At 49.0% G+C, this 23,470-nt stretch overlaps 1 protein-coding gene across 5 annotated transcripts in view; it reads right to left on the bottom strand.

The window, feature by feature from the left end:
• Nucleotides 1–942: 942 nt before the first annotated feature.
• Nucleotides 943–23,470, bottom strand: part of LOC140455489 (uncharacterized) — a 68,187-nt gene continuing 45,659 nt past the window's right edge. For 3 of the 5 annotated variants that reach the window (XM_072550425.1, XM_072550427.1, XM_072550426.1), the window contains one exon: nt 943–7,333. In XM_072550425.1, the coding sequence (XP_072406526.1) occupies nt 6,196–6,891 (696 nt within the window). In that variant the 5' untranslated portion in view covers nt 6,892–7,333 and the 3' untranslated portion in view covers nt 943–6,195. Of the gene's footprint in view, nt 7,334–13,158; nt 13,275–23,470 lie in introns of those variants that run through there. The other 2 variants (XR_011952878.1, XM_072550429.1) reach the window with 2 other exon arrangements.

Below are 23,470 nucleotides of genomic sequence, written 5' to 3'. Positions count from 1 at the left end.
GTGGGAAAAGAACTGGGAAGGCAATAAGTAGATGCAAGTGGAGCAGTGACAGTGAATAGGTCAGAGGGGAGGGTGGAGCAGATCGGTGGGAAGAAAGATGGACAGATATGACAGTTCAAGTGGGTGGTGTCAAGTTGGAGGGTTGGTTCTGGGATGAAGTGGAGGGAGGGGAGAGTAGAAAACTGGTGAAGTTGATGTTGATGCCGTGTGGTTGACGGGTCCCAAGGTGGAAAATGAGACGTTCTTCTTCCAGTTGGGTGGCTTGGATTTAGTGGTGGAGGAGGCCCAGGACTTGTATGTTCTTGGAGGAGTGGGAGGGAGAGTTGAAGTGGTTGGCCAACATGGCGGTGGGGTTGTTTGGTGTGTGTGTCCCAGAGATGTTCCGTCAGTTGGCGTTCTGTCTCCTCGAAGTGGAGGAGACCACATCGAGAGCACCGGATGCAGTAGATGAGATGGGTGGATGTGCAGGAAAACCTCTGCCAGATGTGATAAGATCCGATGGTACCTTGAACAGAGGTGAAAGGGGAGGTGTGGGTGCAGATTTTACAGCTCTTGTGATGGCAAAGAAAGGTGCCGGCTGTAGGGTGGATTGATGGGAGGTGTGGACCTAATCAGGGAGTCACAGAGGGAATGGTCTCTGCGGAATGCAGATAGGGGTGGAGAGGGAAATATATCGCTGGTAGTGGAGTCTGACTGTAGGTGGCAGAAACGGCAGAGGATGCGTTGTCTCCAAAGATGATTGGGGTGGAAGGTGAGGACTGGGGGAGTTTTATCCTTGTTGCGGTTAGAGGGTTGGGGGCTTGAGAGCAGAGGTGCGGGAAGTGGAGGACGTGCACTGGAAGGCATTGTTGATCACGTGGGAGGCGAAACTGCAGCCCTTGAAATAGGAGACATCTGGGATGTCCTGAGTGAAATTGCTCCTGAGAAATTAGATCGCTTGGCTTAAGTGAAACAGTGAATTTATTAAGATTTCTAAATCTGCACAGAAGAATAATTAAACAGACAAACAACAATACAATATTCAGCTTACATCAAAATGTGAATCAACCAAAATAACACAGTATTTGAAAGTGACTCAAGTTCATTTACAAAACATGAATTTAATTTTGAAATGATTCTCATCACACTATTTTTATGTTCAGGTATTATGGATTGAAGAATCTTGGGTTTGACAAAGCTAACTCCACTCCTTCCCTGTACTCAGAATAGTGGTCATCCCAGACAGGGAAATACAAACATTCCCCATAGTAACAGCCATCACCTAACAATGATCTATCTGTACTTCACATCACCAACTAAAGAAGGGTCTTATTCTACCCCATACCCACTCCTGAGATCTGGCTCATTTTACAAATACACACTTCACACCTTTAAAACCAGAGCCAGGCTGTTCAGGAGTGATTTAGGAAGTGTCAGGAAGGAAGGACCCCTAAGTGTATCTCACTCTCCAACCAGTGTTGAACTCTGAATCCTGATGAATGTCATAAATAATCAGAAGAGTCCATGGCACCACAGCTGGCTCAACCGAACAGAGGGACACACAGAAGACCGGAAAAAGTAATCGTGATAGGAGACTTGATATCAACAACAAATGTTCCTGTGCCATAAGCATGAATCAAGGCATTAACCTGCTCATGCCAGGATTAAGGATGTCACTGAAAAGTTGCAAGTGTCAATGGGGGCACCTTTCGGGGATGGTGATCACTGTATCAGAGGGTTTAGGTGTGGTGACACAGAAAGACAAGGAACAATTCGGAATAAGAACTAATTTCAGGAAAACCAACTGAAATGAAATAAGAATGCACCTGACCAGATAAATTGGAATAAAAGACTGAGGTGAAATAGTACATGAACGATCGCTGCCTTTAGACCATAAGACATCGGAGCAGAAATTAAGCCATTCAGCCATTGAGTCTGCTGATGAGAAGATTATTTGGCTGGAGTGAGAATTCTGGAGGCACTCCCCAATTTTTCAGTTTTCCTGAGAATTGGGAGGAGAATGGGAGAATTGTAAATTATTATTTGCATTTAAAAATATGTCAAGACAAATGCAGCAACAACCTGTTAAGTTATTCAGTTTAACATTAGTGTGAGGAAAGCTTCTTGAAACAATAGTTGAGAAGGAAGTGAAATCACTTGGGTAAGTGTTGGTTAATTGACAAAATGCAAAACAGATTAGTAAAGGGCAATGATAGTGTAATGACTTATGTAAGTCATTTGCTGAGGTAACTGAGAGGTTTGATGAGGGAACACTGTTATTCTGATGCCAAAAGGCATTTGAAAACATGCTGTACAATGGATTTGTGAGATAAGTTACAACTCACAGAATCAAAGGGAAAGTAGCTTCACAGATACAAAATGGGCCGAGTAACCAGAGACAGTGAGGAATGGTTAATGTCTATTTCTGAGGCTGCAGGAAGTTTGAGAATGGGGTTCTCCAAGGGTCACTGTGTTTTGGGACACAGCATTTCCTGAGATATAATTAATGACCTTGCTGCACATGACACAATAATGACATTTTACCAAGTACAGAAGTTGAAGCTATCATGAACCTTGAAAAGGTCAGCGTGAAATATCAAAATGAGACAGGTTTGTCAAATGGGTGGAGAGGTGGGAAAAGAAATTTTATGTAGAGAAGTGCGAAGTGTGAAGTGTGAAGTGAATGCACAAAGACAATCTAAAACAGAGGTAGAGTTCCAAAAGAGTGTAGGATCAGACAGACCTTGGCCTATCTGTTCAAAATGTCTGAAGTTGGCAGCACAGTCTGAGAAAGTATTTAAAAAAGCAAATGGCTCCATTTGCATCCATGGGTGTATCAATACAGCTACAAAAAAATGTGTTTATTCACAAAGACAAGGGAAATGGTTAACATTTCTTTGGAAAATGTTTGGTGTGTTTTTACAATGATTATTATAAATGACATTTTTCTGATCTAAGTTGCTTTGGTCATTTCAAATAAAATGTAAATTCATATGTTTTCTCAATGATTGGAATATGTCCACTTGGAATCTCCTGCAAGTTCTAATGAACACCCCTGGAAAGCTTTTTAATATTACATGTGCCCAGAGTAGATATCAATTCATCCTCAGGTGACTCTGTTTGTACATTCTTCCCGTGTGTGGACTTCCTCTGGATCTTTCGGTTTGTTCCCACAGTGTAAAGATGTGCAGATGAGGTGGACTGGCTATGCTAAATTGCCCAGAGTGTCCAGAGATGTGCAGGCTAAGTGGATCAGGAACACGCAGGGTTACAAGGATAGGGTAGTGGTGTGGGTCTGGGTGAGATAACCTTTGGAAGGTTGGTGTGGAATCGTTGGGTTGAATGACCTTCTTGCACTTTGTGGAGATTCTATGATATCATGATTGAGGAGTAGTAACTTTTACCTTTGACAATTCAAATTTACACCATAACAACACTCTGTTTGTCATTCAGGTCTGGTAGGTTTTATTGAGCACTTTTAATGTCAATTAAATAGCGACCTGTTCTCTTTCCTTCAATGCTGCTGTTGTGGCACCTCTCCTCTCCAAAGTCAGCCTCCTCAACAACTTTTCATCACACTTTCTCACATGACTAATTTGCAATTGCTCCTTTGGAAGAACTAACCAACGTATTGAGGGATTACCCTGCCGGAGTTCTTTCCCCCAGGGTAAGGGTGTCCAAAACTAAGGGCATAGGTTTAAAGTGAGAATAGAAATATTCAAAAGGGAGATTTTTCACACACAAGATGGTGTGTATATGGAATGAACTGCCATAAGTGGTAGAGGTGAGTACAATCACAATATTTAAAAGACATTTGGAAGGGTAACAGATAGGAAATGGGCCAAATGTAGGTAAATGGGTCTTGCTCAGTTCAGGAAATCTGGTTGGCATGGATGAGTTGGACCGAAGGACCTGTTTCCATGATGCATACTTCCAAGACTCTACATGGTCCCACTTGTGAACGGACTGAGGAGGAGGGAATACGAGTTTCAGGTGATTGTCAAAAAGAGACACTGGTGACATGAGGAAAAACATTTCAAACAGCCAGTGGTTGGGGTCTGGAATGCTCTGTCTGAGAGTGTAGTGGAGGCAGGTGCAATGGAGGCATTCAAGAGAGAACTATTATCTACAAAAGACAATGTACGATGGAGAGAAGGTGGGGAAGGGGTATGAGGGGTAAAAAGTCTGTCACACACTCTCAATGATTACTCTGGCAAATCTAGTTCCTCAAAGACATCATGAAAGCTTGAATGTAAATCTCACACTTGAACAATTTCTTTTTGATGTGTAAACAGTACTTGGAATAGGGGTGCCTTGGTCATTAAAAGATCTTTAGAATTCCCTCCTTAACTATCTCTGTTTTTTTCTCTCTCCCATTCGGACAAGTTGAACCCATCCTCTTTGGCTATTTCCATTCATCCTCTCCTAATCTCTCTTCTGTCTTACTGTTAATTCTTGGCTGATTATGTCTTCTGATACACTTTGGGATGTTTTACTATAATAAGATACTTAATAAATGTTACCTGTTGGAGGATCGGCTGTGGACATGAATTGGCCTCTAGTGCTCTGTTTGAGTGGCCATTCAGCACATGGACAAACAGATAATGAATGTTGTGAGACAATGGAGACTGTCACAGCCAAGATTCATCCTGCTCTTCCCAGCTGGGCTCACCGATAAGAAATTGGGATTGCTGGCTGATTCTCCATCTACCTAGACCAAAGACCCTGAATCTAACTGAGGTATCCATATTATTTCAGCACTGGCTCCTCCCTGGTTCCTTCTGCTGAAAGGTCAGAAGCTGAAGCCCTTTGAAACATTGAGAATCTGATAGTTATCTTGGTTAGAATCAGAGTCAGTGAGAGACTTTTACCGAACAGAGCACTGAAAGGAAGCTAAGTTTATACAGGTGCTTCTATACATATAGATGTCACCTTCTGGTGATGTTCGGAAAGCTGATGAAAGGCTAAATCGTTCTTCTTGAAATACTGGTGAGAGAGGCTGGAGACAGACGCTGCTGAGACAGACAGATAGTACTTTGGAATGACACTCTCCTGTGTGAGCACTGCAGGGTAATCAACACAGGTGGCTCTCAGTGCAATGGACGCAGGTGACTGGCTCCAAGTAGGTGTAGATATGTTAGCGTGTGGACAAAGAGGAGGTGGGGTAAAATAATGCAAACACGTTACACTAGAAGGCTTCATCTCCCATGTGGGTTCACTTATATGATTAGATTAGATTATTTACAGTGTGGAAGTAGGTCCCTGGGCCCAACAAGTCCACACCGACCCTCCGAAGAGTAACCCACCCAGACACATTCCCCTACGTTTACCCCTTCACCTAATACTACGGGCAATTTAGCATTGCCAATGCACATCTTTGGACTGTGTCAGGAAACCAGAGCACCCACGCTGACACGGCGAGAATGTGCAAACTCCACACAGACAGTTGCCCGAGGTGGGAATTGAACCCGGGTCTCTGGCGCTGTGAGACAGCAGTGCTAACTGCTGTGCCACTGTGCTGCCCTTCCTGGAGCTTATGTTCCAGGAGGTCTGACAATTGCATGAAGGTTTTCTTCCACAACTCTAACCAATAGTGTTTCTCCCGTGTGTGTGTGTTGATGGACCAGGAGGTACACTGACTGTATGAAAGCCTTATAAACACCGCACACTTGAATGGTTTCTCACCATTATAGGTCCTCTGGCACTTCAAGAAATTGGAAAAGTGCATGAAAACCTTAAAACAAATATGGCGTTTGAAGGCTTTTCTCCTCCTCTGTGAACCCTCTGGTGTCTCAGGACGCTTGAAGAACCTTCTTCTCAATCTCACACCTGAAGAATCACCTCAGTGTGTTGGTTCTCTGATGGAGCAAAAGCATAGACGAGTTTGTGAAGATTTTTTCACATTCTTCAGAGTGAATGCATCCATGATACATCAGGCCCAATCACTGTTCACTTCGCTCGTTAAACACTTCACCCTCGAACGATTTCTCCTCAGTGTGAATGTGTCCATGTTTTGCAAATGTCTCTGGCAGTGGGAAGGCATGATCTCACACCTCATCATTGAATAGACTGATCCCTGAACGAGTCATCTGGTGTGTCAGGAAGGACATTGTGAAGCCTTTGTCACAAAAGTCAGCCTTAAGCCACCTTCCCTCAGTATGAATGTATCAGTGTTTGCTGATTGTCACTGACTGTGTGAATGCTCAGTCACACATCTCACTTGGCTTCCCTGACTGTGTGAATGCGACGGTGATCCAACATTCCCCACAACTGTTCAAACTCCTTATTACACACCTCACAAGTGAATATTTTCTTCTCCCCTGTGTGAGTGTGTCGGTGTTTCACCAGGCCCGACAATTGTGCAAAGCTCTTTTTACACACCTCACACTTGAATGGCTTCTCCCCAGTGTGAAGGCGTTGGTGTTCACGGAGGTTTGATGACAGTGAGAATGATTTGTTACACACTTGGCAGGTGAATGGTTTCTCTCCAGTGTGAACACGTTGGTGTGAGTGAAAGTGAGATGACTCAGAGAATGATTTGTCGCACAGCCGACACCGAAAAGGTTTCTCCCCGGTATGGATGCTCTGGTGTAACAGAAGTCTTGTAGATGTTGGAAAAGCTTTATCACAAACTTTACACTTGAAAGGTTTCTCTCCTGTGTGGATTGTCTGATGGAGCAAGAGGCTCGATGACAGTGTGAAGGCTTTATGACAGACCTCACATGTGAATGGTTTCTCTCCTGTATGAATGCGTCGGTGTCTGTGGAGATTCGATGACTGCGAGAATGATTTGTTGCACACTTCACATGTGAATGGTTTGTCCCCTGTGTGAGTTCGCTGGTGTATAAGAAAATGGGCTGTGCGTGAGAATGATTGGTCACACACCTCACACTTGAATGGCTTCTCTTCCATTAACGTTATAGAACAGACACAGCTTGTGTATGAGGAGACTTTCTGAGCCTGTCCACGTTTCACACCTCAGACTTGAAAAGCCTGTCCCCTGTATAAATGAGTCAGTGGTTCATGAGGCTCGATGAATGATTGAAGCTCTCACCACACTTGGAGCCACTCACACTTTTTCCCAGCCTCACCCTGATCGATCACCCACAGACGGCTGGTTCTGATGGAAGGCTCCACACCACTGACCACTTTCAGATCTGATAATATGTCAAAGCTCCCTTGACCAACTGATTTCCCGGTGATGGTTTCTCTGCCTAACTTTCTCTGTGTTTGAGCAATGCTGTGAAGGGACTGGATGTCTTTGCACAATTGTGCAGTTGTCTGGGTGATGGTTAGGAAATATTTGCAGCATTTACCCTGTCCGTATTCGCTGGTGTAGTACTGTGCAATCCTTCTGTAAAACAGAAAAAGGAAACATGACTTTCTCCAACTTTCTCTCTACTTTTGCTGAAGAGCCTGACTCCTCCGTTAGACACTATTGTACACTGAGTGCCAGTTGGGGAATCAGATTCCTCACTTTAGTACCGTGCACACCTCTATTTCCAGCAAGGGCATTGAGTTGTGATCAGAGTGGGAAATTTAGCTACATTTCTTTCCTCTAAGACCCGCACTGTGTAGGCAATGGAAAACCCATTCTGGTGGAGTACAAACCATGTAGTGAATTCAATGTGAACTTGTGTCACTGAACTGTATCAATCCAAAAATATCCCACACTCCTCCGCATTACCATTCCTGGCAACGTGCCATCCCACAATATTGACACCATGGAGATGTCTTCAAGTGTAACAAGTTCAAAGAAAACTACCACATCCCTCCGTACTGATGACTGTACTTCACCATGTTCATCATCACGAGCGAAATAGACTAACGAAAAATCCCAAACTTTGGTGCAGTGAGCCATCAGCAGCAGCTGGACTCAACATATGATCTTTGGAGAGATTCTCCGACCCACACCCACCACCCTTTTTCCTGAAACTCTTCATTTCCTGTGGCCGACCCAAGTATCTGTGGCAGCTATGGGCAATTTAGCATGTCCAATTCACCTAACTTGCACATCTTTGGACTGTGGGAGGCAACCGGAGTATTCAGAGGAAACCCAAGCAGACCCAGGGAGAATGTAGCATCCATATCCCTGGAGCTGTGAGTCAGCAGTGCTAACCACGAAGCTACCAAATTGGTTATGCTCCATCCCAATCTCAGTCCTTATTCCATCAAAATCATAAAACCAGTAATTAGGCAGGTCAGAGGCCGAAATGGGTGTAGTTAGACAGGACAGAAGCAGCACTTGGGGTAATTAGACAGTTCAGGGGCAGCACTGGGAGTAAATAGACAAGTCAAGGGCAGCACTGGGTGTAATTACACAGGTCAGGGACAGCACTGGCTGCACTTAGAAAGGTCATAGGCAGCACTGGGTATAATAACACAGGTCAGGGAGACAGGTCAGGGGCAGCACTGGGTGCAATTAGACAGGTCAAGAGCAGCAATGGGTGTAATCAGACAGGACAAGGGGTACAAGGTATAATTAAGACCATTAGACCATAAGACATGGGAGTGGAAGTAAGGCCATTCGGCCCATCGTGTCCACTCCGCCATTCGATCATGGCTGATGGGCATTTCAACTCCACTTACCAGCTTTCTCCCCGTAGCCCTTAATTCCTTATGACATCAAGAATTTATCAATCTCTGCCTTGAAGACATTTAGAGTCCCGGCCTCCACTGCACTCTGCGGCAATTAATTCCACAGGCCCACCACTCTCTGGCTGAAGAAATGTCTCCGCATTTCTGTTCTGAAATGACCCCCTCTAATTCTAAGGCTGTGTCCACGGGTCTTAGTCTCCTCGCCTAACGGAAACAATTTCCTAGCGTCCACCCTTTCCAAGCCATGTATTACCTTGTAAGTTTCTATTAAATCTCCCCTTAATCTTCTAAACTCCAATGAATACAATCCCAGGATCCTCAGCCGTTCCTCGTATGTTAGACCTACCATTCCAGGGATCAACCGTGTGAATCTCCGCTGGACACACTCCAATGCCAGTATGTCCTTCCTGAGGTGTGGGGACCAAAACTGGACACAGTACTCCAAATGGGGCCTAACCAGAGTTTATAAAGTCTCAGTAGCACAATGGTGCTTTTATATTCCAACCCTCTTGAGATAAATGACAACATTGCATTCGCTTTCTTAATCATGGACTCAATCTGCATGTTGACCTTTAGAGAATCCTCGTCTAGCACTCCCAAATCCCTTTGTACTTTGGCTTTACGAATTTTCTCACCGTTTAGAAAGTAGTCTACACTTTTATTCTTTTTTCCAAAGTGCAAGACCTCGCATTTGCTCAGGTTGAATTGCATAATTAGACGGGTCAAGTGCAGCACTGGGTGTAGTTAGACAGGGCAGGGGCAGCACTGGGTTTAATTAGAGAGGCCAAGGAGCAGCATTGGGAGTAAATAGACAAGTCAAGGGCAGCACTGGCTGCGCTTAGAAAGGTCAGGGGCAGCACTGAGTATAATTAGACAGGTCAGGGCAGCACTGGGTGTAATTAGACAGGTCAGGGCAGCACTGGGTTTAATTAGACAGGTCAGGAGCAGCACTGGGGGCAAGTAGACACGTCAGGGGCAGCATTGGGTATAATTAGACAAGTCAGGGCAGCACTGGGTGTAATTAGACAGGTCAGGGCAGCACTGGGTTTAATTAGACAGATCAGGAGCAGCACTGCGGGCAAGTAGACACGTCAGAGGCAGCATTGGGTATAATTAGACAGGTCAGGGCAGCACTGGGTGCAATTAGACAGGTCAGGGCAGCACTGGGTTTAATTAGACAGATCAGGAGCAGCACTGCGGGCAAGTAGACACGTCAGAGGCAGCACTGGGTGAAATTAGACAGGTCGGGGCATCAATGGGTTAATTAGACAGGTCAGGGTCAGCAATGAGTATCGTTAAATAGGTCAAGGGCAGCACTCGGTGTAATTACACAGGTCAGGGACAGCAGTGGGCAAAATTAGATAGGGCAGGGGCAGCACTGGGCGTAAGTAGACAGGTATGGGGCAGCACTGGGTATAATTAGTCAGGTCAAGGGCAGCACTGGGCGTAATTAGACAGGTCAGGGGCAGCTCTGAGTGTAATTAGACAGGTCAAAGGCAGCACTGGGTGTAATTAGACAGGTCAGGGGCAGCTCTGAGTGTAATTAGACAGGTCAAAGGCAGCACTGGGCGTAATTAGACAGGTTGAGGCTGCACTGGGCATAATTAGACATGTCAGGGGCAGTGCTGGGTGTAATTAGACAGGTCAGCGGCAGCACTGAATGTAATTAAACAGGTCAGGGGCAACACTGGGTGCACTCATACAGGTCAGGGGAGCACTAGGTATAATTAGACAGGTCAGGGCAGCACTAGGTGTAATTAGACAGGTCAGAGGCAGCGTAGGGCGTAATTAGAGAGGCCAAGGGGCAGCACTGGGAGTAAACAGACAAGTCAAGGGCAGCACTGGGTGTAATTAGACAGGTCAAGGGTAGCACTGGCTGCACATAGAAGGGGCAGGGGCTGCACTGGGTATAATTAGACAGGTCAGGGACAGCACCAGGCATAATTAGACAGGTCAAGAGCAGCGCTGGGTGTAGTCAGACAAGTGAGAGGGAGCACTGGGCATAATTAGACAGGTCAGGGCAGCACTGGGTTTAATTAGAGAGGCCAAGGGGCAGCACTGGGAGTAAATAGACAAGTCAAGGGCAGCATTGGGTGCAATTAGACAGATGTGGGCAGCACTTGGAATAATTAGACAGGTCAGAGGTAGCACTGGGTGTAATTAAACAGGTCAGGGGCAACACTGGGTTTAGTCATACAGGTCAGGGGAGCACTAGGTGTAATTAGACAGGTCAAGGCAGCGTTGGGCGTAATTAGACAAGTCAGGGGCAGCACTGGGAGTAGTTAGACAGGTCAGGGGTAGCACTGGGTGTAATTAGACAGGTCAGGGTGGGCACTGGGTATAATTAGACAGGTCAGGGTAGCACTTGTGTGCAATTATACACTGGGAGCACTGGGTGTAGTTAAAAAGGTCAGAGGAATCAATATGTGTAATGAGACAGGTCAGGGGCAGCAATGGGTGTAATTAGACAGGTCAGGGGGAGCATTGGATGTAATTAGACATGTCCAGGGCAGCACTGGGTGTAATGAGACAGGTTACAGGTAGCACTGGGTGTAATGAGACAAGTCAGGGGGAGCACAGGATGTAATTAGACAGGTCAGGGGCAGCACTGGGCGTAATTAGACAGGTCAGGGGGAGCATTGGGTGTAATTAGAGAGGCCAAGAGGTTGCACTGGGAGTAAATAGACAGGTCAAGGGCAGCATTGGGCGTAATCGGACAGGTCAAGGGTAGCACTGGGTGTAATTTTACAGGTTACAGGTAGCACTGGGTGTAGTTAGACAGGTCAGGGGCAGCACTGGGTGTAGTTAGACAGGTCAGAAGCAGCACTGGGAGTCGTTAGACAGGTCAGGGGCAGCACTGGGTGAAGTGAGATAGGTCAGAAGCAGCACTGGGTGCAGTTAGACAGGTCAGGGGCAGCACTGGGGGAAGTTAGACAGGTCAGGGTCAGCACTGGGTGTATTTAGACAGGTCAAGGGCAGCACGGGGTGCAATTAGACAGGTCAGGGGCAGCACTGGGTGTAATTTGACAGGTCAGGGGCAGTGAGTTAGTCTGGTGCACTGACCTCTACACCGCTGAAGCCAAACACTAACTCGAGGACACCTCTTCCTACTGCCCCCTCGACCATGACCCCACCCCCCATCACCAAACCATCATCTCCGAGACCATACAGAACCTCATCACCTCAGGAGATCTCCCACCCACAGCTTCTAACCTCATATCCGGGAACCCCGCACTGCCCAGTTCTACCTCCTTCCCAAGGTCCACAAGCCTGACCACCCTGGCCGACACATTGTCTCAGCATGCTCCTGCCCCACTGAACTCATCTCGATCTACCTCGACACTGTCCTATGCCCCCTAGCCCAGGAACTCCTCACAAATGTTCGAGACACCACCCACATCGTTATATCACAGCGTTATATTGTGTATGTTCGAGACACCACCCACATCCTCCACCTCCTCCAAGACTTCCGTTTCCCTGGCCCCCAACGTCTCATCTTCACCATGGATATCCAATCCCTCTACACCTCCATCCATCATGACCAGGGCCTCCAAGCCCTCTGTTTTTTCTCCAGATGTACCCAACAGTACCCTTCCACCGACACTCATTTGTTTGGTCCTCACCCTTAACAATTTCTCCTTTGAATCGTCCCACTTCCTCCAGACCAAAGGCGTAGCCATGGGCACACGTATGGGCCCCAGCTATGCCTGTCTCTTTGTTGGAGGAGGTTGAGTAATTCATCAACTTCACCAACACATCACCTGGACCATCTCTGACACCTCCTTCTCCTTCCTGGACGTCTCCAACTCCATTAATGACGACCGACTTGACACTGACATTTTTTACAAACCCACCGACTCCCACAGCTACCTGGATTACACCTCTTCCCACCCTACCACTTGCAAAAATGCCATCCCATATTCCCAATTTCTCCGCCTCCGCCGTATCTGCTCCCAGGAGGACTAGTTCCGCCACAGAACACACCAGATGGCCTCCTTCTTGAGAGACCGCAATTTCCCTTCCCACGTGATTAAAGATGCCCTCCAACGCACCTCGTCCACATCCCGCACCTCTGCCCTCAGACACCACCCCTCCAACCGTAACAAGGACAGAACGCCCCTGGTGCTCACCTTCCACCCTACAAACCTTCGCATAAACCAAATCATCCGCCGACATTTCCGCCACCTCCAAACAGACCCCACCACCAGGGATATATTTCCCTCCCCACCCCTTTCCGCCTTCCGCAAAGACCGTTCCCTCCGTGCCTACCTGGTCAGGTCCACGCCCCCCCCTACAACTCACCCTCCCATCCTGGCACTTTCCCCTGCCACCGCAGGAACTGTAAAACCTGCGCCCACATCTCCTCCCTCACCTCTATCCAAGGCCCTAAGGGAGCCTTCCACATCCATCAAAGTTTTACTTGCACATCCACTAATATCATTTATTGTATCCGTTGCTCCCGATGTGATCTCCTCTACATTGGTGAGACTGGGCGCCTCCTAGCAGAGCGCTTTAGGGAACATCTCCGGGACACCCGCACCAATCAACCACACCGCCCCGTGGCCCAACATTTCAACTCACCCTCCCACACTGCCGAGGACATGGAGGTCCTGGGCCTCCTTCACCGCCGCTCCCTCACTACCAGACGCCTGGAGGAAGAACGCCTCATCTTCCGCCTCGGAACACTTCAACCGCAGGGCATCAATGTGGACTTCAACAGTTTCTTCATTTCCCCTTCCCCCACCTCACCCTAGTTCCAAACTTCTAGCTCAGCACTGTCCCCATGACTTGTCTGACCTGCCTATCTCCTTTTCCACCTCTCCACTCCACCCTCTCCTCCTTGACCTATCACCTTCATCCTCTCCCCCACTCACCCATTGTACTCTATGCTACTTTCTCCCCACCCCCACCCTCCTCTAGCTTATCTCTCCATGCTTCAGGCTCACTGCCTTTATTCCTGATGAAGGGCTTTTGCCCGAAACGTCGATTTCGCTGCTCCTTGGATGCTGCCTGAACTGCTGTGCTCTTCCAGCACCACTAATCCAGGTCAGGGGCAGCACTGGGTGTAATTAGACAGGTCAGGGGCAGTACTGGGCGTAATTAGACAGGTCAGGGGCAGTACTGGGTGTAATTAGACAGGTCAAGGGCAGCACTGAGTGTAATTAGTCAGGACAGTGGCAGCATTGGGTGTAATTAGACAGGACAGTGGCAGCATTGGGTGTAATTAGACAGGACAGTGGCAGCATTGGGTGTAATTAGAAAGGTAAGGGGCAGCACTGGGCGTAATTAGTCAGGTGAAGGGCAGCACTGGGCGTAATTAGTCAGGTCAGCGGTAGCACTGTGTGTAACTAGACAGGTCAGGGAAGCACTGTGTGTAACTGGACAAGTCAGGGGAAGCACTGTGTGTAGTTAGGCAAGTCTGGGTAGCACTGGGTTGAATTAGACAGATAAGTGGTAGCATTGGGTGGAATTAGACATATCAGGGGCAGCACCGGGTGTAGTTAGTCAAGTCTGAGGCCAAACTGGGTATAGTTAGACAGGTCAGTGGAGGCACTGGGTGTAGTTAGACAGGTCAGGGGAAGTACTGGGTGTAGTTAGACAGATCAGGTGCAGCGCTGGGTGTAATTAGACAGGTTGAGTGCAGTACTGGGTGAAAGTGGACAGGTTGGGGCAGCACTGGGTGAAGTTAGAGCGGTTAGAGGTAGCACTGGGTCTATGCAGACAGGTCAGAGGCAGCACTGGGTGTAATTAGACAGGTCAGAGGCAGCACTGGGTGTAGTTAGACAGGTCAGGTGCTGCACTGAGCATAGTTACACTGAGCAGCACTGGGTGTAATTAGACAGGGCACAGGTAGCAATGGGTGTAGTTAGAAAGGTCAAGGGCAGCACTGGGGGTAATTATACAGGTCAAGAGCAGCACTGGGGGTAATTAGACTGGTTGGAGGCAGCACTGGGTATAACTAGACAGGTCAAGGGCAGCACTGGGAGTAATAGACAGGTCAAGGGCAGCACTGGGGCTAATTAGACAGGTCAAGGGCAGCACTGGGGGTAATTAGACCAGTCAGAGGCAGCACTGGGTGTAATTACACAGATCAGCGGCAGCATTGGGTGTAATTAGACAGGACACAGGTAGCAATGCGTGTAATTAGACAGGTCAGGGGCAGCACTGGGGGTAATTAGACAGGTCAGGGGCAGTACTGGGCGTATTTAGACAGGTCAAGGGCAGCACTGGGTAATTAGACACGTCAAGGGCAGCACTGGGTGTAATTAGACAGGTCAGGGGCAGCACTAGGTGTAATTAGACAGGTCAGTGGAGGCACTGGGTATAGTTTGACAGGTGAGGGGAAGCACTGGGTGCAGTTAGACAGGTCAGGGGCAGCACCGCGTATAGTTAGACAGGTTAGGGGAAGCACTGGGTACAGTTGGACAGGTCAGGGGCAGCACTGGGTGTAATTAGACAGGTCAGTGGAGGCACTGGGTATAGTTAGACAGGTCAGGGGAAGCACTGGGTGCAGTTAGACAGGTCAGGGGCAGCACCGCGTATAGTTAGACAGGTCAGGGGAAGCACTGGGTACAGTTGGACAGGTCAGGGGCAGCACTGGGTGTAATTAGACAGGTCAGGGGCTGCACTGGTTGAAGTTAGATAGGTCAGGCAGAACTGGGTGCAGTTAGGCAGGTCGGGGGCAGCACTTGGTGTAACTGGACAAGTCAGGGGAAGCAGAGTGTGTAATTAGGCAAGTCCGGGTAGCACTGGGTTTAATTAGACAGATCAGTGGTAGCACTGTGTGTAATTTGACATATCAGGGGCAGCACCGGGTGTAGTTAGTCAAGTCTGAGGCCAAACTGGGTATAGTTAGACAGGTCAGGGGAAACACTGGGTGTAGTTAGACAGGTCAGGGGAAGTACTGGGTGTAGTTAGACAGGTCAGGTGCAGCACTGGGTGTAGTTAGACAGGTCAGGTACAGCACTGAGTGTAATGAGACAGGTTGAGTGCAGTACTGGGTGAAATTGGACAGGTTGGGGCAGCACTGGGTGTTGTTAGAGCGGTTAGAGGTAGCACTGGGTGTAAGTACACAGGTCAGAGGCAGCACTGGGTGTAAGTAGACAGGTCAGAGGCAGCACTGGGCGTAATTAGACAGGTCAGGTGCTGCACTGGGCGTAGTTACACAAGTCTGAGGCAGCAGTGGGTGTAATTAGACAGGTCAGGGGCAACACTGGGTATAATTAGACAGGTCAAGGACAGCACTGGGTGTAATTAGACAGGTCAGGGGCAGCACTGGGTGTAATTAGACAGGTCAAGGACAGCACTGGGTGTAATTAGACAGGTCCGGGGCAGTACTGGGTGTAATTAGACAGGTCCGGGGCAGTACTGGGTGTAATTAGACAGGTCTGGGCAGCACTTTGTATAACTAGACAGGTCACAGGTAGCACTGGGTGTAATTAGACAGGTCAGAGGTAGCACTGGGGGTCATTAGACAGGTCAAGGACAGCACTGGGTGTAATTAGACAGGTCAGGGGCAGCACTGGGTGTAATTAGACAGACCAGGGGCAGCACTGGGTGTAATTAGACAGACCAGGGTCAGCACTGGGTGTAATTAGACAGACCAGGGTCAGCACTGGGTTTAATTAGACAGATCAGTGGTAGCACTGTGTGTAATTTGACATATCAGGGGCAGCACCGGGTGTAGTTAGTCAAGTCTGAGGCCAAACTGGGTATAGTTAGACAGGTCAGGGGAAACACTGGGTGTAGTTAGACAGGTCAGGGGAAGTACTGGGTGCAGTTAGACAGGTCAGGTGCAGCACTGGGTGTAGTTAGACAGGTCAGGTACAGCACTGAGTGTAATGAGACAGGTTGAGTGCAGTACTGGGTGAAATTGGACAGGTTGGGGCAGCACTGGGTGTTGTTAGAGCGGTTAGAGGTAGCACTGGGTGTAAGTAGACAGGTCAGAGGCAGCACTGGGTGTAAGTAGACAGGTCAGAGGCAGCACTGGGCGTAATTAGACAGGTCAGGTGCTGCACTGGGCGTAGTTACACAAGTCTGAGGCAGCAGTGGGTGTAATTAGACAGGTCAGGGGCAACACTGGGTATAATTAGACAGGTCAAGGACAGCACTGGGTGTAATTAGACAGGTCAGGGGCAGCACTGGGTGTAATTAGACAGGTCAAGGACAGCATTGGGTGTAATTAGACAGGTCCGGGGCAGTACTGGGTGTAATTAGACAGGTCTGGGCAGTACTTTGTATAACTAGACAGGTCACAGGTAGCACTGGGTGTAATTAGACAGGTCAGAGGTAGCACTGGGTGTCATTAGACAGGTCAAGGACAGCACTGGGTGTAATTAGACAGGTCAGGGCCAGCACTGGGTGTAATTAGACAGGTCAGGAGCAGCACTGGGTGTAATTAGACAGGTCAGGGGCAGCACTGGGTGTAATTAGACAGGTTAGGGGCAGCAAAGGGTATAGTTAGACAGGTCAGTGGAGGCACTGGGTATAGTTAGACAGGTCAGGGGAAGCACTGGTTGAAGTTAGATCGGTCAGGCAGAACTGGGTGCAGTTACACAGGTCGGGGTTAGCACTGGGTGTAACTGGATTAGTCAGGGGAAGCACAGTGTGTAATTTGGCAAGTCCGGGTAGCACTGGGTTTAATTAGACAGATCAGTGGTAGCACTATGTGTAATTAGACATGTCAGGGGCAGCACCGGGTGTAGTTAGTCAAGTCTGAGGCCAAACTGGGTATAGTTAGACAGGTCAGGGGAAACACTGGGTGTAGTTAGACAGGTCAGGGGAAACACTGGGTGTAGTTAGACAGATCAGGTGCAGCGCTGGGTGTAATTAGACAGGTTGAGTGCAGTACTGGGTGAAAGTGGACAGGTTGGGGCAGCACTGGGCGTTGTTAGAGCGGTTAGAGGTAGCACTGGGTGTAAGTAGACAGGTCAGAGGCAGCACTGGGCGTAATTAGACAGGTCAAGGACAGCACTGGTTGTAATTAGACAGGTCAGAGGCAGCACTGGGCGTAATTAGACAGGTCAGGGACAGCACTGGGTGTAGTTACACAACTCTGAGGCAGCACTGGGTATAATTAGACAGGTCAAGGACAGCACTGGTTGTAATTAGACAGGTCAGGGGCAACATTGGGTGTAATTAGACAAGCAGAGTCAGCACTGGGTGTAGTTAGACAGGTCAGAGGCAGCACTGGGTGTAATTAGACAGATCAGGGACAGCACTGGGCGTAGTTACACAAGTCTGAGGCAGCACTGCGTGTAATTAGACAGGTCAGGGGCAGCACTGGGAGTAATTAGATATATCAGGGGCAGCACTGGGCATATTTCGTCAGGTCAGTGGCAGCACTGGATGTAGTTAAACAGGTCAGTGGCTGCACTGGGTACAGTTAGACAGGTCAGGGACAGCACTGGGTATAATTAGACAGGTCGAGTGCAGTACTGGGTGAAATTGGACAGGTCAGGGGCAGCACTGGGTGAAATTAGACAGGTCAGGAGCAGCACTGGGTGTAATTAGACAGGTGAAGGGCAGCACTGGTGTAGTTAGAAGATAGGTCAGCGGCAGCACTGTGTGTAACTAGACAGGTCAGGGGAAGCACTGTGTGTAATTAAACAGGTCAGGGACAACACTGGGTGTAGTCATACAGGTAAGGGGGAGCACTAGGTGTAATTAAGACAGATTAGGGGAAGCACTACGTGTAATTAAACAGGTCAGGGGCAGCATTGGGTGTAATTAACCAAGTCAGGAGCAGTACTGGGTGTAATTAGACATGTCAAGGACAGCACTGGGTGTAGTTTGACAGGTCAGGGTCAGCACTGGGCCTAATTAGACAGATCAGGGGCAGCACTGGGTGTAATTAGACAGGTCAGATGTAGCACTGAGTGTAATTAGACAGCTCAAGGACAGCACTGGGTGTAGTTTGACAGGTTGGTGCAGCACTGGGTGTAATTAGACAGGTCAGGGGCAGCAGTGGGTATACCTAGACAGGTCAAGGGCAGCACTGGGAGTAATAGACAGGTCAAGGGCAGCACTGGGGTAATTAGACCAGTCAGAGGCAGCACTGGGTGTAATTAGACAGGACACAGGTAGCAATGGGTGTAATTAGACAGGTCAGGGGCAGGACTGGTTGAAGTTAGACAGGTCAGGCAGAACTCGGTGCAGTTAGGCAGTTTAGGGCAGCACTGGGTGTAAATATACAGGTCAAATGCAGTACTGGGTGAAATTAGACAGGTCAGGGGAAGCACTGGGTGTAGTTAGACAAGTCGGGGGCAGCACTGGGTGCAGCTAGACAGGTAGGGGGCAGCTTTGTTTTTATTAGACAGGTCTGGGGCAGCACCGAGTGTAATTATACAGGTCAAATGCAGTACTGGGTGAAATTAGACAGGTCAGGGGCAGCACTGGGTGTAATTAGACAGGTCAGGGGCAGCACTGGGTGTAATTAGACAGGTCAAGGGCAGCACTGAGTGTAATTAGACCGGTCAGAGGCAGCACTGGGTATAACTAGACAGGCCAAGGGCAGCACTGGGGGTAATAGACAGGTCAAGGGCAGCACTGGGGTTAATTAGACAGGCCAAGGGCAGCACTGGGTGTAATTAGACCAGTCAGAGGCAGCACTGGGTGTAATTAGACAGCTCAAGGACAGCACTGGGTGTAGTTTGACAGGTTGGTGCAGCACTGGGTGTAATTAGACAGGTCAGGGGCAGCAGTGGGTATACCTAGACAGGTCAAGGGCAGCACTGGGAGTAATAGACAGGTCAAGGGCAGCACTGGGGTAATTAGACCAGTCAGAGGCAGCACTGGGTGTAATTAGACAGGTCAGGGGCAGCACTGGGTGAAATTAGACAGGACACAGGTAGCAATGGGTGTAATTAGACAGGTCAGGGGCAGGACTGGTTGAAGTTAGACAGGTCAGGCAGAACTCGGTGCAGTTAGGCAGTTTAGGGCAGCACTGGGTGTAAATATACAGGTCAAATGCAGTACTGGGTGAAATTAGACAGGTCAGGGGAAGCACTGGGTGTAGTTAGACAGGTAGGGGGCAGCTTTGTTTTTATTAGACAGGTCTGGGGCAGCACCGAGTGTAATTATACAGGTCAAATGCAGTACTGGGTGAAATTAGACAGGTCAGGGGCAGCACTGGGTGTAATTAGACAGGTCAAGGGCAGCACTGGGGGTAATTAGACCGGTCAGAGGCAGCACTGGGTATAACTAGACAGGCCAAGGGCAGCACTGGGGGTAATAGACAGGTCAAGGGCAGCACTGGGGTGTAATTAGGCCGGTCAAGGGCAGCACTGTGTGTAGTTGCACAAGTCAGGGGCAGCACTGGATGTAATTAGACAGGGTAAAAACAATGACTGCAGATGCTGAATACCAAATACTGGATTAGTGGTGCTGGAAGAGCACAGCAGTTCAGGCAGCATCCAACGAGCAACGAAATCAACGTTTCGGGCAAAAGCCCTTCATCAGGAATAAAGGCAGTGAGCCTGAAGCATGGAGAGATAAGCTAGAGGAGGGTGGGGGTGGGGAGAAAGTAGCATAGAGTACAATGGGTGAGTGGGGGAGGAGATGAAGGTGATAGGTCAAGGAGGAGAGGGTGGAGTGGATAGGTGGAAAAGAAGATAGGCAGGTCGGAAGAGCTTCAGAGCAGAGGAAATGACCTGGGAGTTGCAGTGGGAGAGCTCTTCCAGCACCACTAATCCAGTATTTGGTTTTCAGCATCTGCAGTCATTGTTTTTACCTTGTTGATTTTAATCCTACTGCGAATCCTCTTGCTAGGATGCCTGCCTTGAAGAAGTTTTCCTCCTCTCTCTACAAGAATCTCAGGGAGTCCCTCTCCCACTGCAACTCCCAGGTCATTTCCTCTGCTCTGAAGCTCTTCCAACCTGCCTATCTTCTTTTCCACCTCTCCACTCCACCCTCTCCTCCTTGACCTATCACCTTCATCCTCTCCCCCACTCACCCATTGTACTCTATGCTACTTTCTCCCCACCCCCACCCTCCTCTAGCTTATCTCTCCACGCTTCAGGCTCACTGCCTTTATTCCTGATGAAGGGCTTTTGCCCGAAACGTTGATTTCGCTGCTTGTTGGATGCTGCCTGAACTGCTGTGCTCTTCCAGCACCACTAATCCAGGTCAAGGACAGCACTGGGTGTAGTGTGGTAGGTTAGGGGCAGCACTGGGTGTAATTAGACAGGTCAGGGGCAGCACTGGGTGTAATTAGACAGGTCCGGGGCAGTACTGGGTGTAATTAGACAGGACACAGGTAGCAATGGGTGTAATTAGACAGGTCAGGGGCAGGACTGGTTGAAGTTAGACAGATCAGGCAGAACACGGTGCAGTTAGGCAGGTCGGGGGCAGCACTGAGTGTAATTAGACAAATCAGAGTCAGCACTGGCTGTCGTTAGACAGGTCAAGAGCAGCACTGGGGGTAATTAGACAGGTCAGGGGCAGCACTGGGTGAAATTAGACAGGTCAGTGGCAGCACTGGGTGTAACTTGACAGGTCAGAGACAGCACTGGGTGTAATTAGACAGGTCAAGGGCAGCACTGGGTGTAACTTGACAGGTCAGAGACAGCACTGGGTGTAATTAGACAGGTCAAGGGCAGCACTGGGTGTAATTAGACAGGTCAAGGGCAGCACTGGTTGTAATTAGACAGGTCAATTCAGCACTGGGTGTAGTTTGACAGGTCGATGCAGCACTGGGTGTAGTTTGACAGGTTGGTGCAGCACTGGATGTAATTAGACTGGTCAGGGGCAGCACTGGGTGTAATTAGACAAGTCAAAGTTAGGACTGGGCGTAGTTAGACAGGTCAAGGGCAGCAGTGGGGGTAATTAGATCGGTTAGAGGCAGCACTGGGTACAGTTAAGACAGGTCAGGGGAAGCACTGCGTACAGTTGGACAGGTCAGGGGCTGCACTGGGTGTAATTAGACAGGTCAGGGGCAGCACTGGGTGTAATTAGACAGGTCAGGGGCAGCACTGGGTGTAAATATACAGGTCAAATGTCGTACTGGGTGAAATAAGACAGGTTAGAGGTAGCACTGAATGTAATTAGACAGGTCAGGGGCAGCACTGGGTGTAGTTAGACCAGTCAGAGGTAGCTCTGGGTGCAGTTAGGCAGGTCGGGGGCAGCACTGGGTGTAACTAGATTAGTCAGGGGCAGCACTGGGTGTAATTAGATTGGTCAAGGGCAGCACTGGGTGTAATTAGACAGGTCAAGGACAGCACTGGATGTAGTTTGACAGGTCAGGGCCAGCACTGGGTGTAATTAGCCTCGTCAGGTGCTGCACTGGGTGTAATTAGACAAGTCAGAGTCAGCACTGGCTGTGGTTAGACAGGTCAGGGCCAGCACTGGGGGTAATTAGACCGGTCAGAGCAGCACTGGGTACAGTTAAGACAGGTCAGGGAAAGCACTGCGTACAGTTGGACAGGTCAGGGGCTGCACTGGGTATAATTAGACAGGTCAGGGGCAGCACTGGGTGTAATTAGACAGGTCCGGGGCAGTACTGGGTGTAATTAGACAGGACACAGGTAGCAATGGGTGTAATTAGACAGGTCAGGGGCAGGACTGGTTGAAGTTAGACAGATCAGGCAGAACTGGGTGCAGTTAGGCAGGTCGGGGGCAGCACTGGGTATAAATATACAGGGCAGGAGCAACACTGGGTGTAAATATACAGGTCAAATGTCGTACTGAGTGAAATAAGACAGGTTAGAGGTAGCACTGAATGTAATTAGACAGGTCAGGCGCAGCACTGGGTGAAATTAGACAGGTCAGTGGCAGCACTGGGTGTAACTTGACAGGTCAGAGACAGCACTGGGTGTAATTAGACAGGTCAAGGGCAGCACTGGTTGTAATTAGACAGGTCAATTCAGCACTGGGTGTAGTTTGACAGGTCGATGCAGCACTGGGTGTAGTTTGACAGGTTGGTGCAGCACTGGATGTAATTAGACTGGTCAGGGGCAGCACTGGGTGTAATTAGACAAGTCAAAGTTAGGACTGGGCGTAGTTAGACAGGTCAAGGGCAGCAGTGGGGGTAATTAGATCGGTTAGAGGCAGCACTGGGTACAGTTAAGACAGGTCAGGGGAAGCACTGCGTACAGTTGGACAGGTCAGGGGCTGCACTGGGTGTAATTAGACAGGTCAGGGGCAGCACTGGGTGTAATTAGACAGGTCAGGGGCAGCACTGGGTGTAATTAGACAGGTCAAATGTCGTACTGAGTGAAATAAGACAGGTTAGAGGTAGCACTGAATGTAATTAGACAGGTCAGGCGCAGCACTGGGTGTAATTAGACAGGTCAGGGCCAGCACTGGGTGTAATTAGACAGGTCAGGGCCAGCACTGGGTGTAATTAGACAGGTCAGGGCCAGCACTGGGTGTAATTAGACAGGTCAGGGCCAGCACTGGGTGTAATTAGACAGGTCTGGGCCAGCACTGGGTGTAATTAGACAGGTCAGGGCCAGCACTGGGTGTAATTAGACAGGTCAGGGCCAGCACTGGGTGTAATTAGACAGGTCAGGGCCAGCACTGGGTGTAATTAGACAGGTCAGGGCCAGCACTGGTTGATGTTAGACAGGTCAGGGCCAGCACTGGTTGATGTTAGACAGGTCAGGGCCAGCACTGGTTGATGTTAGACAGGTTAGGCAGAACTGGGTGCAGTTAGGCAGGTCGGGGGCAGCACTGGGTGTAACTAGATAGGTCAGGGGCAGCACTGGGTGTAAATATACAGGTCAAATACCGTACTGGGTGAAATAAGACAGGTCAGGGGCAGCACTGGGTGAAAATAGACAGGTCGAGGGCTGCACTGGGTGAAAATATACAGGGCAGGGGCAGCACTGGGTGTAAATATACAGGTCAGGGGCAGCACTGGGTGTAGTTAGACAGATCAGCGGCAGCACTGGGT

Source organism: Chiloscyllium punctatum, chromosome 30 (genome assembly GCF_047496795.1).
Source record: "Chiloscyllium punctatum isolate Juve2018m chromosome 30, sChiPun1.3, whole genome shotgun sequence".
NCBI lineage: Eukaryota > Metazoa > Chordata > Chondrichthyes > Orectolobiformes > Hemiscylliidae > Chiloscyllium > Chiloscyllium punctatum.
Note: the sequence above shows the minus strand (reverse complement) of the source record. Positions and strands in the feature narration are given on the sequence as shown.